Raw genomic sequence first — 16,189 nt, 5'->3', positions numbered from 1 at the left:
AATAGAGACGAGGCTGCGACCGGCGTGACGTTTGGTTTGGGAAACAAAAGTGAAAAACTGCTTCGTATCAGCATTAAGTGTATATAACAGAGGTGAGTCTGAATAAATAAATACATTTTACTACATGAAATCGCTGAAAAGGATTTATAATTAAGTGAAAGTAAGTAGCCTGTTGGCACATTGTAATATGTAACATAGTGACTCTAGTTAGACCAGTCACCAGTGCAGTGTCAGCAGGTGAACACAGCTGTCGTCAGCCGGTTGTGTGTGTGTACAAAAACAAGTACTTAGTTTTTTTGTTCTAAATAAATTCCCTCCCATGTTGTAAATTACTTATATTTTGTTGTACTTGTGTAATGGTACAGACAGGTGAACTGAATACTTGCCTTCCCACTCGTTACTTACTCTGCGGTGCAGGTTTTTGTGGAGGTAGAACCGTAAAGAAGAAAGCATGTTGCTTCAGCCAAGATGCTCATGTGTTGGCGTGTTGTTGTGTGCGTTTCAGTTGCTGCGCCGCTTTTACGCCTTTTTGGAATGCTGACCTGCGAGATCTGCGGCGAGGAGATGCTGCCGGAGGCCGACATGAGGACTCATCTGCTCCTCGGCCACCTGGAGGGAGAGCTGAGTTGTCCGATGTGCCCGCTGGCAGGAGTCACCTACGATGACCTTCAGTTTCACATCGACACGGCGCACTCGGAGAACGAGCCCTCGCGTCCGGGGAAACGCTGCGTGGAAGAAGAGAGCGAAACCCAAGCACGTGCTTCAGGGGGCAGAAGCTCGGCGGGTGCATCCCGCAGTGCTGGTAGACGGTGTCCTGGAGGAGATGCTGGGGAGCCCACAGTGAAGCGTGGTCCTCTCCAATCTCCATTCCACACTCCAGAGAATGCACACCTACAACCTCTTCAGGAGGCAGAAGCAGGAAAACTCACGCTGACTTCACACAAAGCTATGAAAGGGAATTTAATGCCACGGAAATCTGACAGCACAGATGAGACGCTCGTGGCCTCTCCCAGGAAAGGTAGGTTTCGCTGTGTACTGTGGGAAATATTAGTATCACCCAAAATTGACTGTTTTCAATTAGAAGGGAGTATTTATGCTTTCTGTAGCTACTCCACACAAGCAGGTAGTGCAGGGGTTTGAGCCACCACCTTTGGACTCAAAATATCTGGGTTCAAATACAAGCCTTTTGCTGTAGTACCCTTGATCAAGACCTTACTCTGAATTGCTCCAAAAAAAATACCCAGCTGTATACATGGTCAATTGTAAGTAGCTAAGTACTGTAAGTTGGCTTAAGGAAAAGTGTCAGCTAAATTAACTACAGGTGGTCCTCGATTCGGGGGGGCACGGTGGCGCAGCGGGTTGGACCGGGTCCTGCTCTCCAGTGGGTCTGGGGTGCCTTGCGACGGACTGGCGTCCCGTCCTGGGTGTGTCCCTCCCCCTCCGGCCTTACGCCCTGTGTTGTCGGGTAGGCTCCGGTTTCCCGCGACCCTGTGTGGGACAAGCGGTTCAGAAAGTGTGTGTGTGTGTGTGTGTGTGTGTGTGTGTGGGTGGTCCTTGATTCACGACAGCCGTCAACATGCAACAAAGTCATTGGAACAGAACCTCTTCTTAAATCGAGGATTTCCTGCAAAATGTATACATCGTAGATACAACACAGAACAAGAACCTCTGTGAAATATTTGCTCTTTACACTGTGGAAGACATGGACTTTGCTGATGTGCCAGGTGAGTGTCGTGGGTGGACATCAGAGATGTTTTTACATGTTGCAGAGTTCTCATGTCCAATGTGTGCCCTGGTGTGCAGTGACTGTTTCGTCTTACAAGAACACGTGGAACTGCACCTGGATGCCACACAGGTCAAGGTCAAAGGTACAATATATGGCACACAGAGTATCTTGGACAGCACATACGCTGCTTATACACCACGGCATACGTGTTCGTAACACTTTTACAGCATGCAGTACTTCACTCATTGGTAATATGGCATAACCTGGATATACTCAGCTCTTACTGCTTACCCAACATGGATTTAAATTTATATCATATTTTCTGAAACAGTTTTTGTTTTTTTAATTGTTTTCTTGATGGTTTCCTAGAGGATTTTGAGTCTGACCTGCAGTTGGCCAGACAGCTCCAGGAGGAAGAGGACTTAAGGTCTAGAAGACAGGAAGCTAAACGTGAAGCAGAAGACTTCAAGAAGTTGCAGGTTACTGATCACCATTCTTCATGAGTCATTGCTTATATACAGTAATTCATATTCTGCAAAGAAATAACTGTGAGAAGCTTTAGGTCCAGTTTTTTTTTTTTTTTTTTTTTAAAAATTTGATGAGCTTTTATGTAACATCTGATTATCTTACTATGAAGACTGAAAATACTGGTAAAATGAGTGTAAAGGATGGCACTGTGTGCATACCTGCACATTTCCATATGCCCTGGTGTTCACATAATTTGTAATCTTAGCAGTTTTCTCTGCTGGAAGGTTTTTCTCTATGTGTATCTACCTCTTGCTGTGGTGTAACCTCTCTCCTTCCTGTGCAGGGGCAGTATGGGTTGGATGGCAGAGGGGGCTACCGTAGACAGCTGGAGACGTGCATGGAAAGGGCCGTGTCGCGGGGACACATGGCACCACTGGAATTCCACAGGAAGAAGGCTGAGGTGATGGAATGCCTGGCATCCGGAGTAGATGATGGCAAAAGCAGAACATCGGGTGTGTAGAACAAATGAATACAGCCTACATTCTTTTTTGCTATCTGTTTCGTCAGACAAGAAATAGTTTTTCAGGAGTTTTTTTTTTTTTTTCCCCCCCTCCCCCCCTTTTGACAGGTTTGATGGCAGCTCTCTATGAATACTACCTCAAGAATGGACAAGACATCGCAAATGTGTGGCTCAGTGCAGAAACTGATCACTATTCCTCTTCAGAAGGGGACCGGGGATGGGGGTGCGGCTACCGGAACTTTCAAATGCTTCTCTCATCCCTGCAGAAGATGGAACTATACAGAGACTGTTTGACAGGTGTACACACTGGGAAAACTATTCTTTGTGCACACAGTTACACATTGATGCAAATACAGACTTATAAGTGGCGCAGTGGGTTGGTCCAGGTCCTGCTTTTCGGTGGGTCTGGGGTTCGAGTCCCACTTGGGGTGCCTTGCGATGGACTGGCGTCCCGTCCTGGGTGTGTCCCCTCCCCCTCCGGCCTTACGCCCTGTGTGCCGGGTTAGGCTCCGGTTCCCCATGCCCCTGTGCGGTGAGCGGTACGGACGGGACAGACTTATAATGTAGGCTTGATAAAGTACATCGAATGACACTTAGCTTTCACACACAAGCAAGCAGTCTACGTCCAAGGTAACAGAAAAATAATCCTTCACATTTAATCACTGTCTAATATTAGTTGCCTTTCTAGTTCCCTAAGCAATAATAGAATAAGTGTGTGTATTAAACTGCACTATTTATTAGTTTCTTGTACACTCACTGCTGTTTCAAACCTTTCTTCCAGATGGTACGGTACCCAGCATTCCTCGTGTGCAGGCTCTAATAGAGGAGGCCTGGCGGGAGGGTGCTGACCCTCAGGGGGCGTCTCACTTCAAACATCGCCTCCAGGGAACACGAGCCTGGATCGGAGCAACAGAAATATATTCCCTGTTAACCTCCCTCAGAGTCAGGTGAGAAAGCAGTACGTTGTTTCACTGCGGCTCCTGTCGTCTCAGTTCTCTGCCTCTCATATTGCGTTGAGATTGTTGACTGCCAAGGCCTCTGTGCTGTTGACAGAGCTCGCATCGTGGACTTTGACCAACCCACTGGTCCCGGGAGCACCCACCCCAAATTGTTTGAATGGGTGAAGACCTACTTCTCCGCTTCCAGTAGCAGAGGTGCTAGGCTACCTCCTCGTGTGGCGAAGAGCTCACAGCCGCCCATTTACCTCCAGCACCAAGGTACGTTTAATACTGCCTGCGTAGAATGTTTGGAGAATGTACATCCCGCTTATTCACCGAACTCGTGTGTGTGTCTCTAGGCCACAGCCGTACAATTGTGGGAATAGAGCAAAAGAAGAACGGTACCCTGTGCCTCCTCGTTTTTGACCCTGGGTGCCCGCTGGAGGACATGCGGCGCTTGCTGACCCCTGGACTCGGAGCCAGCAGCGTGCGGCTCTTCCGCAAGTTCCCCAGCCAGCTGAAGCACAAGCAGTACCAGGTAGTTTCTGCAGAGGGAGTTCTTTCTCCAGAGGAAAAACAGGTAAGCTCCTGGTCACTGCTGCTGAGCTTCAGGCAGTCCGGTAATAACTTCATGTGTCCATACTGCATAGTATCCATTGTAAGATGCTTTGGAGAAAAGCGTCTGCAAAGTAAATAAATGTAAATGTAAATTTCATGTGAGAAAATGCTATCTTTGTTTTTAAGCTCCAAATAGAAACCTCAAAAACCTTGCGGGCAGAAAGGATTCCTTGACGTTACAAGCATCTCAGTGGAAGCATTCCCATTGTATGGAACTGGACATTGTGAATCAGGAATGTGTGGTTTTTGTTTTAAAGGAGTATTTTCTTAATGTTTTGTGAATTTTATAAATTAAATTAATAAATCTTTTCTTCCCAAAAGGAACCAGATGTGTTCATTGAATGAGACATTAATATACCATATAGAGATACAGTATTTGCGCTATTGCATAGCAGTCAAATGAGATTTGGGAAACAATTCATTATGTACAAGTATTACAAATTCATATTTGTTACAATTAGCTTCTTCATGCATATTGCAAAGAATTATGTGTCTGGCCCAGTCAGTATCTAGATGTGCAGCAGCAATGAATGGGAATTTTGACTTTATTCCAAAATTTACACAAAAAAAGAACAAACTATGCCAAAGGGAAATGCATAGGTGAGTGGAAGCCTAAGCTGGCAACAGAGGGGGTGAGGCTGAGTGGGGAGGGGGCACACCCAGGATGGGATACCAGTCCATCACAAGGCAGCCCAAGCGGGACTCAAACCCCATTCCCATCGGAGAGCAGGCCCTCGCTAAACCCGCTGTGCCACACCTATACTATCATAGAAAGTAAAAAAAGGTTAAGTGTATAGAAGACAAAGTAAAACATAAGGACCAACACATGCTCAAAATGTAGAGAGTAGGGTCCTTACGCACTCGTGCAGAAGTTAGACACGATTGGAGACGGGCTAAGCCTAAGAGAACAGCTCCGCACGATAGGGGCGGGATCGCGTCGCGTCGTTCCGCGGGGACTCTCTTCCCCAAACCTCTTCTGAGTTCGTTACATTCCACGCTGAACGCGAATCGAATACCTTAAGAGAGCAGCATGAGCATCTCTAAGAAAGAAGGTACGTAAGGGCACATTGCGTGCTGTTTAACGCGATCTCCCACAGCGAAGTGCGTTCGAATCCCCCCAGGCGCAGCGCACTCATGTTGCGCTGGGGTGCGTTCGAGGCTCCAGCAGGTAGGTAATGACCGCCGTGAAGGTTACCGTGTTCTAGTGCTGTCGAAACAGTCAAGGGTTCATTTGGATTTCGGAAGATAATAACGACGTGTCTTGTATTTGGAATAAACTTCAAGAGGGGAAAAAAAACGGGTGACGCCGGGTGAGTTTTGAACGATTAAATGCGCTTAAGTTGTCTAACCGAGGGGAAAACGAATATGTTGTTACTAGTTTACACGATACAAATTCTTATAGAATTACTCAGTGCTGCAGGTATTATTTAATTTAGCAATTTACTTAATGGTTCCCAATTTCGTGACTCCCCCCGTGTTTCATGGAAATGACTTTATTATGCGCTAATTTTATTGTCCCGCTCACTTACATTTACATGATTTATTCATTTAGCAGACGCCGCGTTTTTGTCCAAGCGACGTACATCTCAGCGAAAGTACAATTTATGCGTTAGAATGCACTTACATTCAGTTTGGGGAATTTATTCTTTATATTACAAATTAATTCTTTTATTTTGGAGAGGCTTTTCTCCCGAGTGACTACCTACAATTCGTCTGGGCAATTTAGGTACCTTGCGCAAGGGGTATTACACTGGAGGGAGGTGAGATTGGAACCTGTAACCTTTGGATTCAAAGGCAGCTGTTCTGACCACTGTGGTATCAGATACCCAGACCAAAGCATATCTATGTTTTAGACTTTCTGAACCACTTGTCCCATACGGGGTCGCGGGGAACCGGAGCCTAACCCGGCAACACAGCGGGACTCGAACCCCAGACCCACTGGAGAGCAGGACCCTGTCCAACCCTCCCCCCGCTTCAATACATTTGCACTATAAGTACATTAATAAAGCAAGTAAAATGAATACATGTAAATTCTTACTTTTGCTTGTAGATTATTCCGTGTATAAATGTGCAGTGCCAGTGTTTAACCCCACATTTTACAGGACATGAAAACAAAGATGAAGGCCAAACGGTGAAGAATAAACTGGTTCTACACCGAGGTTTTTACCTCATCTCTGGGATTCATAGTCCAGAAGAGGTGGACAGCATCCAGGACTTGGAGATCCGCGACTCTGATGTTTTTGTCATCACATATCCCAAATCAGGTGAGCGGTGACATGTGGCCAAGTAATGTATTCCCGTGCATGAGAGCCAGCCTCAGAGACCTGTTTGTCCCAGTGGGGTCCCACACCCAAGGGGACCCTACACTAGGGTTGCCACCTCTAGCTGTGACGAATAAAGGTATGACAACTTGAGATTTTCTGACTGCCAGGGACGATCTGGATGCAGCAAATACTAAGTCTGATTGAAGGGAGAGGAGACGTTACAGTCACCATGCACAAGGAGGCATCGCAGCGCATCCCATGGCTCGAGGACGCTGGCGGCAAGAATCGCTTCGCTGGTGACCCCTCCCCTCGGCTTCGCGTCTCACACCTGGATTATAAATTCATGCCACGTGCGCTTAAACAGAAACGTGGAAAGGTATGGGAAGTGGCAGGAGATAAGCAAAGTGCGGTTTCAGCTGTCAGCAAGGCACTACAGCTGAAAATAACATGATGAATAATAAGATAATGAAACTTATTCTTGTCACACAGGTCATCTACTTGGCCAGAAACCCGAAGGACATCCTAGTGTCATACTTCCACTTCCACTACTATGCAGCCGTGTTTGAGACACCCGAGAATTTCAGTGACTTCTTTGAAAAATTTCTGGAGGGAAGAGGTAAACAAACAGGCCCCTTGCATTGATTCAGCTTCCTCGCGCAGCCCTTCATCCGAAAACCATAATTTCGTGTGTTCGGATGCGATGCTATGCTTCATTGTAACATGCTGTGTATGTTGAGAAATGTTAAATAAAATCTCTTTGTTACAGTGTTCTGCGGTCGCTGGTTCGACCACATCAAGACCTGGTATTCACATAAAGATGAGATGAACTTCCTATATCTCACTTACGAGGAGATGATTCAGGTGAGGTCATTTGAACGCAGGTCTTGGAGAAATGTGTGAGCAGGTCTAGACATCGAGGTCTCATGATTGCTGATCTGCCGTGGTGCCATATCATCAGCACGCCCTTCGTAGAAAGCTGAATGGCCAGGCAACAGGAATGGACGGGGACTGACCTTCGGGTGCCAATAACCTGTGCTCGGGGGAACACCGCGGAAGAGCTCTGACAAGCACTACTACTCCTCTAGCCATTCTTTGTGCATCAAAAGCTGTAACTGACAAAGTGACGTGTCAACTCAGATACTTTAAAAAGAAAAAGTGTCATAGAAAATTGAAATATTAATACATTTAAGTTGAGTACTCTGTATACACTGGTGAATACTGCAGTGGCCCTTTGACCAGGCCCCTCGTAGGATGGGCTTGCCAGGTTTCATAATGTCGCCCACAGGACCTGAGGGCAGCGGTGGAGCGGATCTCCATGTTCATGGGGAAGGAACTCATTAACGCGGAGCTGGACAGTGTGGCGGAGCACAGCACCTTCGACGAGATGAGCAAGAACCCGTACGCAAACTACCGAAACGTTTCGGATGAACTGCTGCACCAAAACAAGGGGGCGTTCATGAGGAAAGGTGAGCAGCAGCATGTTGGACTGCGAGGCCAGGTACATACCGTGCTTTAACCTTTTTGCTTGTTTAATCCCTGCACAGGCACCATCGGTGACTGGAAAAATCACTTCACCAGGGAACAGAACGAGAGATTTGACCATGTGTTCAGAGAGGAGATGAAGGACTTCCCTCTAAAATTTGTGTGGGACATTAATGACATCAAGGTGTAACTTCTGCAGTACATTATGAAATATAATTCATTCTGCTAAAAATGATTAGTTGCTCTATGTTTAGCAAATCACAGTTCATGTGAATTTTAAATAGTAAAGATGTGAAAGATTGATTCTTGATCTAATACTGCAGTGTAAAAGTGAATGTGTCTCAAAGCATGTGAATTGAGAATTTCCGAATATTGGATTCAGTATCGACAAAAATAGTTACTAGTGCTTGGGTAATAATGGATCAGTGTTTAACGGCTATATATAACTGTGCTGTTTGGACATTATTGTTTCATTAAACATTATATATTACCCTCGTGTGATTCTTTATCTTACATTTATCTTGCGCCTTATGAAATTATTTGAATTGCGACACAAAAAACTCTTAAGTGTCTTGCTATTCTAATGCATTTTTTCTTACAAGTTACTTTTCATACGAATATTGTTACCTGTTGTGCACTTTCTTAGTGGTGCACTGAACTGGCCGTGGCTTGAACAACTATTTGGACAACTTGCCAAAATAAACTATAAAGTTGTTTAGCATTGGAAACATGTGTTGTGAGCTTTCCCTCCTAATAAATCTTTAGCCAAGCAGCTGTGCCACAAGGGCAGGGTCCAAAGGTGCCAGTTCTTGTTAGGAAGTGCGAAGTTTCCTCAAGAAAGAGTATGTACATCTCTTACTTCTTTTTAGTGGTGGAAGAGAAGTTAGCAGTCTGTACAGCAGTACTGTTGTTCATTTACATTCATTTCACCCATATTATGAACAGTATGAAACTTCAACGCAGAACAGTCGGAACTGATGGCCAAAGTTCAGGTTCTGCAACGGGATCGGAGTTATTCCGGTTTTCCTCAGTGTCAGCGATGAATATGGGATGTCTGTAGAACTAACCAGCTAAAAAAAAAGAAAAAAAAAAGAGCATTCAGCTAAGATTTGTGCAGAAAATGTTCTTTTCAGTCAGTCCGTTGGAGACTCCAAAGGGTCTCTATGGGGTATCGCTTGGTTAAAGTAGTCTTTCCAAGGGGGCTCAGCACGAAAGCAAGACTCAAATGTGAGATGGTCACTAGATGAGCTGAACTGCTTAGTTCCCTGCAGTAGTGCTTTACTTTCCTGCAGCTACAAATCTCAGAAACATGTTCAGCAGGACAAGCGCTTATTAAAGGTGTATGGGTGGGAGACCGGTAGCTGTGTTTAGCACTTCACTGAGACCCGTACAAGGCTGCCTTTCACCAAGATGTAATTTTAAGAACTCTTATTCACCACTTTACAGTGACACAGAAGAATAATGAAGCAAACAACAACATCTGCATTAAAACTGAAAGACCTTTTGCAAGCATTAAAAAAAAAAACAACATTCTGAGAAATTCAAAGAATTTAATCAAAACTGGGGGTGTGACAGTACATTCACAGCCAAAGCAGTGCTGTCCTTTGCTGTTCCTTCAAAACACTTGCAGCTGATGGACCTTCTCTGAGACAGCCTCCAAGAAATGGTGCTAACTACAGTAATTCTCCCATGCAGCGCCACTTTGGAACTCATCTGGAGCATTTTTCACTTTGTGGCTTACAAACGCAAAAGAAAAATAGCCAGCTTCAGGATTTCCTCAGAATTTAATGTGGTTGTATTCATTTCTCAGTTCCTGCCGACTCAAAAATGCACATCTTCACCAATCCAGCTAATAGAAGGCAGCTGGACAGTCCTACAGAACCAGGTCCGGCCCTTTACTCTTAATCATCATCACTCTCTAAGTCCACAGGGTCAAAATCTGGGTCATCCTCATCCAGGTCTAAATCATCCAAATCTTGAAACAGTGACTCGTCTACTTCCACATTGTTCCCAGCTAAGGAAACAGAGAGAGACAGATGAGACAAGTACTCGCACACAAAAATATCACACACTACTCAAAAAACATACTGGAATTCACCAGACAATGCATTTATGGAATATATGCTTGTAAGATATTTTCCAAATTTACCATCTTCCAGGAACTGTATGTCAGATGTATCAAGGTTATGGTCTCTTTCAAATAACTGTTTTCCTATAAACAAAACCACAAGAATTTAGGCAAAATTACAGTTTCACAAAACAGGCATTACACCAATGTACAATATTCGGAGACGTATCATAACTAAGCATCAGATTAGTATATTATACAATGTTGAAATAAACTGATGTATTTCATATTGTTCTCTGAGATGAATATTGTTTCAGAGAAAAGCATCTCTTAAATGAATACATGTAAATGCATACAGTTTAACGTTGCTACAAAGCAAGACCAATAAAATTATTATTTTACCCACAATGTTTGCATATAGGGGGTGCGGTGGTGCAGTGGGTTGGACCGGGTCCTGCTCTCAGGTGAGTCTGGGGTTCGAGTCCCGCTTGGGGTGCCTTGCGACGGACGGGCATCCTGTTCTGGGTGTGTCCCCTCCCCCTCCAGCCTTACGCCCCGTGTTGCCGGGTTAGGCTCCGGCTCCCCGCGACCCCGTATGGGACAAGCGGTTTCAGATGGTGTGTGTGTGTGTGTGTGTGTGTGTGTGTGTGTGTGTGTGTGTGTGTGTGTGTGTGCGTGCGTGTTTGCATATAGCCTTTTCTCAGTGAGATTAATTCCTACACTCTTTCCCATCCTCATAGAACCTTGCTACCTTGACGGATTAGAGGGCAGCAAGTTACTACCAACTGACAAAGCAAAGAAATCACCTTCTGATCACATAAATTATATTTTTGTTCACTGTAAAGCTTTGAAAATACCCACCTGTCAGTTTATTCTTCCCTGACTGTTCCTCCTCTTTTTGTTTCTTCCTCTTAATCTCAGCCATTTCTTGCTCAAATTTTGCTTTCCAGGAAAGAAAGTTCTCAATGGTGACAACTGTGCCTTGGAACGCTACCTGCCTCGCAAAGACACACAGGGTAGAGATGTTATTCATAGAAATGTTGTGCAGACAAACTGAAAAATTATGCCATGGACCACTAACTGAGATGATGATGATGATGATGAAGTAAGATGTGGAAAGAGCTGTTCTCGCTCAAAAACCAACAAATGTAGCAAAGGTACAGCAGTTCTGCATGAATGAGGCCAAAATTCTTTCAAGGCACGAAGCCTTTAGTTGAAATCACTACAGCTAAAGGAGATGCAACCAGATTATTTGCTGTGAACGGGCTTTTTTTTTTTAATTTTTTTTTTAAATGATATCACATTTAATTCTCTTCCACATCAAAGAAATTATACCAAAGATACTGGTGTCACATCTTCACCCTCTCAGTCTTCATTTTGTCCTCCAACACTTTTTTTCACAGCACTGAACTACAAAAGGGTCACTTGTGAACCATGAAGCCGTGACCCTCAGGTCACAAAGTCCATGACCAACTACCATGCTACAGTTGCATTAAAAACACAAACATTCTCCACATCACCCAAAAAGATGAGCTTTGTTACTACAAACCTTCTCTGCTTCCTCTGCTTCTTTCTCCTTTTTCCTTTTCTCCTCCTCTCGTCGGCTCTTGATCTGATCCACTATTTCGTTCAGCCTCTCCTGCACAGCGGTCACCAGGGTGAATACCATCACCATGCCCAGGTTCTCCTCCGCCTGGGAAAACAGTGCATCGCCATGAAGCATCACCATGTAACTTAATAATGCACAATGGGACAGCTGGTAGCGTAGTAGTTACGAGTTACTTCCTTTGGTTCCGAAGGTGACAGGTTTGATCCCCACCTCCGGCTGCGGTACCCTTAAGCAAGGTACTCACCCTGAATTGCTCCAGTAAAAAAAACTACCCAGCTATATAAATGGGTAAATAATTGCAAGCCTTTAACTGCAAGTAACCCTCAACATTTTAAGTCGCTCTGGAGAAAAAAAAAGTGTCAGCTAAATGAACAAATGTAATAAAATATGAATAACAAGACATGTCTCACAGTCTTTGGTTCATTGTGGATGAAGATGATTTGCTATTCGCTCTGCTAGGCAGAAATCAAGTTGTATCATATGTACATTTCAAAAGGCTGAGTGCAACCTGGCAACGTGGAAAATGCCCGTAGATGACCAACAAGTGTCCTGCAAGAGCTGGGAAGACATGCCATCTGAATTCCTCATCAAATATGTAACTCTAAAGCCTTGTGAAAAAACTGGTTTCCAGCATGTGGATTCGACCTTTTGACTGGTACTCAACCTGCCACTCAGGTACACACCAAACACTCCCTGGTGGAGGACTTGCATTTCTAGTGACAGACCTGCTGCTGCAGTAGTGTTAGGATCCCTTCCACATCGCTGTCCTCAAGGTTGTCCTGGGAGACAATCTCATACAACGGAGGCTCATCTGGGTATTTTTCCACATAGATGAACTTGAGGGTAACTTCAATGGCTGCAAGACGATGTAACGAGTAACGAATTAAACCTCACAGGTAACAGTTCAACTGGACTCACCAGAGGCCACAGCTGAACAATCAGAGAAATTGCTGCGAAAGAAACTCACTGTCCTCATTTTCCCCGGCATCCGAAGTGACCGTGATGGTGAACGTGCTGGGATGTTCAGAAAGGACTGTACAAAAAACATGAAACGTTATTACAGCAACTCAAGACATTGACATTTATGCATTTAGCAGACCCTTTACCCAAAGCAACGTCCATCTCACACAAAATACAATGTGTGCGTTACATGAGCAGTGACTCAGATGCAAAGATGTGATTCGAAAGTAGTTTGTTACTCCACCATATGAATCGATGTACATCACACAAATAGCTGCGTAAAAAGTCATCCAAATATCAACGATGCCTTCCTATTAATTTTTTATGTATAGAAACGTTTAAGTAATTGCATGAAGGTTTATGCATTAACAGGCATGATCTCAAAGTTATGGTGCATGAACATTCACGCACTACATCGTCTTAATAGATCATGGGCAAATTGAGTTCGGAAGAGGTGAGTTTTAAGAGCTTTTTTAAAACATGGACAGAGATTCAGCAGTTCTGAGTGACAGGGGGAGCTCGCTCCACCACAACGGAGCCAGAATATTATAAAGTTCCTTCCATCCATTCATTCATTCAATTTCAATTTCAAGAACCGCTAGTCCTGCGCAGGGTCGCGGTGATCCGGAGCCTATCCCAGAATCACTGGGAGCAAGCTTGCGGGAAGGATTGCACCCTGGAGGGGATGCCAGTCCGTCAGATGGTAGCTACCCACGCATTCCTCACCTCTTCCCACAGCGAGTAAAGATAATTTATCGTTACAAGTTCACATAAACAGCACGTCTGTGGGACGGTGGGAGGAAACCGGAGCAGTAACAATGTTACATCCAGAAGAAACCTACGCGGACACTGGGAGAACGCGGCCATCACAGGTCTCGAAACCACGACGTTCCCCCGCACAACCCAAGGACTGTGAAGTGACAGCGCTAATATAGGCCCATAAAGTAAAAAGGAATCAAATGGCGAAGAAAATATTACATTGCCAAAGATAGTGACGGACTGTGTGGACCCAGCAGCTGGAAGTTGTTAGTCGTGTAACATTTCCATAACTTCCAAGGCTTTAGAGTTACATATTTGATGAGGAATTCAGATGGCATGTCTTCCCAGCTCTTGCAGGACACTTGTTGGTCATCTACGGGCATTTTCCACGTTGCCAGGTTGCACTCAGCCTTTTGAAATGTACATATGATACAACTTGATTTCTGCCTAGCAGAGCGAATAGCAAATCATCTTCATCCACAATGAACCAAAGACTGTGAGACATGTCTTGTTATTCATATTTTATTACATTTGTTCATTTAGCTGACACTTTTTTCTCCAGAGCAACTTAAAATGTTGAGGGTTACTTGCAGTTAAAGGCTTGCAATTATTTACCCATTTATATAGCTGGGTAGTTTTTTTTACTGGAGCAATTCAGGGTGAGTACCTTGCTTAAGGGTACCGCAGCCGGAGGTGGGGATCTAAACCTGTCACCTTCGGAACCAAAGGAAGTAACTCGTAACTACTACGCTACCAGCTGTCCCATTGTGCATTATTAAGTTACATGGTGATGCTTCATGGGGGGTGCGGTGGCGCAGTGGGTTGGACCGCAGTCCTACTCTCCGGTGGGTCTGGGGTTCAAGTCCCGCCTGGGGTGCCTTGTGACGGACTGGCGTCCCGTCCTGGGTGTGTCCCCTTCCCTCTCTGGCCTTACGCCCTGTGTTGCCGGGTAGGCTCCGGTTCCCCGTGACCCCGTATGGGACAGGCGGTTCTGAAAATGTGTGTGTGTGTGTGTGTGTGTGTGTGCTTCATGGCGATGCACTGTTTTCCCAGGCGGAGGAGAACCTGGGCATGGTGATGGTATTCACCCTGGTGACCGCTGTGCAGGAGAGGCTGAACGAAATAGTGGATCAGATCAAGAGCCGACGAGAGGAGGAGAAAAGGAGAAAGAAGCAGAGGAAGCAGAGAAGGTTTGTAGTAACAAAGCTCATCTTTTTGGGTGATGTGGAGAATGTTTGTGTTTTTAATGCAACTGTAGCATGGTAGTTGGTCATGGACTTTGTGACCTGAGGGTCACGGCTTCATGGTTCACAAGTGACCCTTTTGTAGTTCAGTGCTGTGAAAAAAAGTGTTGGAGGACAAAATGAAGACTGAGAGGGTGAAGATGTGACACCAGTATCTTTGGTATAATTTCTTTGATGTGGAAGAGAATTAAATGTGATATCATTTAAAAAAAAAAATTAAAAAAAAAAAGCCCGTTCACAGCAAATAATCTGGTTGCATCTCCTTTAGCTGTAGTGATTTCAACTAAAGGCTTCGTGCCTTGAAAGAATTTTGGCCTCATTCATGCAGAACTGCTGTACCTTTGCTACATTTGTTGGTTTTTGAGCGAGAACAGCTCTTTCCACATCTTACTTCATCATCATCATCATCATCATCTCAGTTAGTGGTCCATGGCATAATTTTTCAGTTTGTCTGCACAACATTTCTATGAATAACATCTCTACCCTGTGTGTCTTTGCGAGGCAGGTAGCGTTCCAAGGCACAGTTGTCACCATTGAGAACTTTCTTTCCTGGAAAGCAAAATTTGAGCAAGAAATGGCTGAGATTAAGAGGAAGAAACAAAAAGAGGAGGAACAGTCAGGGAAGAATAAACTGACAGGTGGGTATTTTCAAAGCTTTACAGTGAACAAAAATATAATTTATGTGATCAGAAGGTGATTTCTTTGCTTTGTCAGTTGGTAGTAACTTGCTGCCCTCTAATCCGTCAAGGTAGCAAGGTTCTATGAGGATGGGAAAGAGTGTAGGAATTAATCTCACTGAGAAAAGGCTATATGCAAACACACACGCACACACACACACACACGCACCATCTGAAACCGCTTGTCCCATACGGGGTCGCGGGGAGCCGGAGCCTAACCCGGCAACACGGGGCGTAAGGCTGGAGGGGGAGGGGACACACCCAGGACGGGACGCCAGTCCATTGCAAGGCACCCCAAGCGGGACTCAAACCCCAGACCCACCGGAAAGCAAAACCTGGTCAAACCCACCATGCCACCGCACCCCCAGAGAAATTAACTAACCAGGAAGGGGTCGTTGGTAGCATAGCGGTTCATTCTCTTACCTTCAGAACCAAAAGTTAGAGCTTTGAATCCCACCTTAAGCAAGGTACTTAGTCCAAATGGCTCAAGTTAAACTAGCTTGCTGTATAAACGATTAAATAAATCCAAGCGGCTATGACAAAAAGTGTCAAATGAATAAATGCATTTGAAGTGAAAACTTAAGGCCGATTAACATTCCAAACCCGGTGAATTAAATTTTTCGCTTGGTCTGTCTGTGTGTGTTTCTTTATGAATAAAAGCATTTTTTCTTGAAATGATCATTTCATTGTTGTTTCCGGTTGTGTGCCTTTTTATTTTACATTGCATGATTTTATATTGTAAACGAACATTTTACTTTATAACAGGAGCCTCCCTTCGTCTAAATTCGGCTGGCGGTGCAGCGTTTAGAGCCATTCCCTTGCAGTATCGTGGTCCTGGGTTTGAATCCCACTCCTG

At 44.7% G+C, this 16,189-nt stretch overlaps 3 protein-coding genes and 1 pseudogene across 4 annotated transcripts; 3 read left to right on the top strand and 1 right to left on the bottom strand.

Moving 5' to 3' along the window:
• The first annotated feature begins 17 nt into the window (after positions 1-17).
• Positions 18-4,672, top strand: LOC108937246 (zinc finger-containing ubiquitin peptidase 1-like). 2 transcript variants are annotated; one of them, XM_018757047.2, is made up of 10 exons: positions 18-92; positions 506-1,018; positions 1,770-1,868; positions 2,096-2,205; positions 2,538-2,706; positions 2,823-3,011; positions 3,496-3,661; positions 3,768-3,931; positions 4,012-4,232; positions 4,397-4,672. In XM_018757047.2, exons 2-10 carry the CDS (start codon positions 535-537, stop codon positions 4,442-4,444), a joined length of 1,650 nt encoding a protein of 549 aa, XP_018612563.1. In that variant the 5' UTR covers positions 18-92; positions 506-534; the 3' UTR covers positions 4,445-4,672. The 2 variants fall into 2 exon arrangements, with proteins under 2 accessions (XP_018612563.1, XP_018612562.1); XM_018757046.2 differs by having other exon boundaries at positions 4,012-4,456.
• A 560-nt stretch (positions 4,673-5,232) lies between these two features.
• On the top strand, positions 5,233-8,506 carry LOC114911087 (amine sulfotransferase-like). Its single transcript, XM_029254321.1, has 7 exons — positions 5,233-5,322; positions 6,373-6,534; positions 6,702-6,910; positions 7,024-7,150; positions 7,301-7,395; positions 7,820-8,000; positions 8,079-8,506. Exons 1-7 carry the CDS (start codon positions 5,301-5,303, stop codon positions 8,204-8,206), a joined length of 924 nt encoding a protein of 307 aa, XP_029110154.1. The 5' UTR covers positions 5,233-5,300; the 3' UTR covers positions 8,207-8,506.
• A 1,051-nt stretch (positions 8,507-9,557) lies between these two features.
• Positions 9,558-13,520, bottom strand: LOC114911071 (RWD domain-containing protein 1-like). The gene is made up of 7 exons (XM_029254142.1): positions 13,496-13,520; positions 12,661-12,759; positions 12,419-12,549; positions 11,634-11,777; positions 10,946-11,078; positions 10,166-10,228; positions 9,558-10,030 (listed from the first exon to the last, which is right to left on the bottom strand). Exons 1-7 carry the CDS (start codon positions 13,518-13,520, stop codon positions 9,918-9,920), a joined length of 708 nt encoding a protein of 235 aa, XP_029109975.1. The 3' UTR covers positions 9,558-9,917.
• Positions 13,521-14,468: 948 nt separating this feature from the next.
• LOC114911076 (RWD domain-containing protein 1-like) lies at positions 14,469-15,470 on the top strand (annotated as a pseudogene).
• Positions 15,471-16,189: the final 719 nt, after the last annotated feature.

The sequence above is a fragment of the Scleropages formosus genome, chromosome 8 (genome assembly GCF_900964775.1).
Source record: "Scleropages formosus chromosome 8, fSclFor1.1, whole genome shotgun sequence".
Lineage (NCBI taxonomy): Eukaryota > Metazoa > Chordata > Actinopteri > Osteoglossiformes > Osteoglossidae > Scleropages > Scleropages formosus.
Note: the sequence above shows the minus strand (reverse complement) of the source record. Positions and strands in the feature narration are given on the sequence as shown.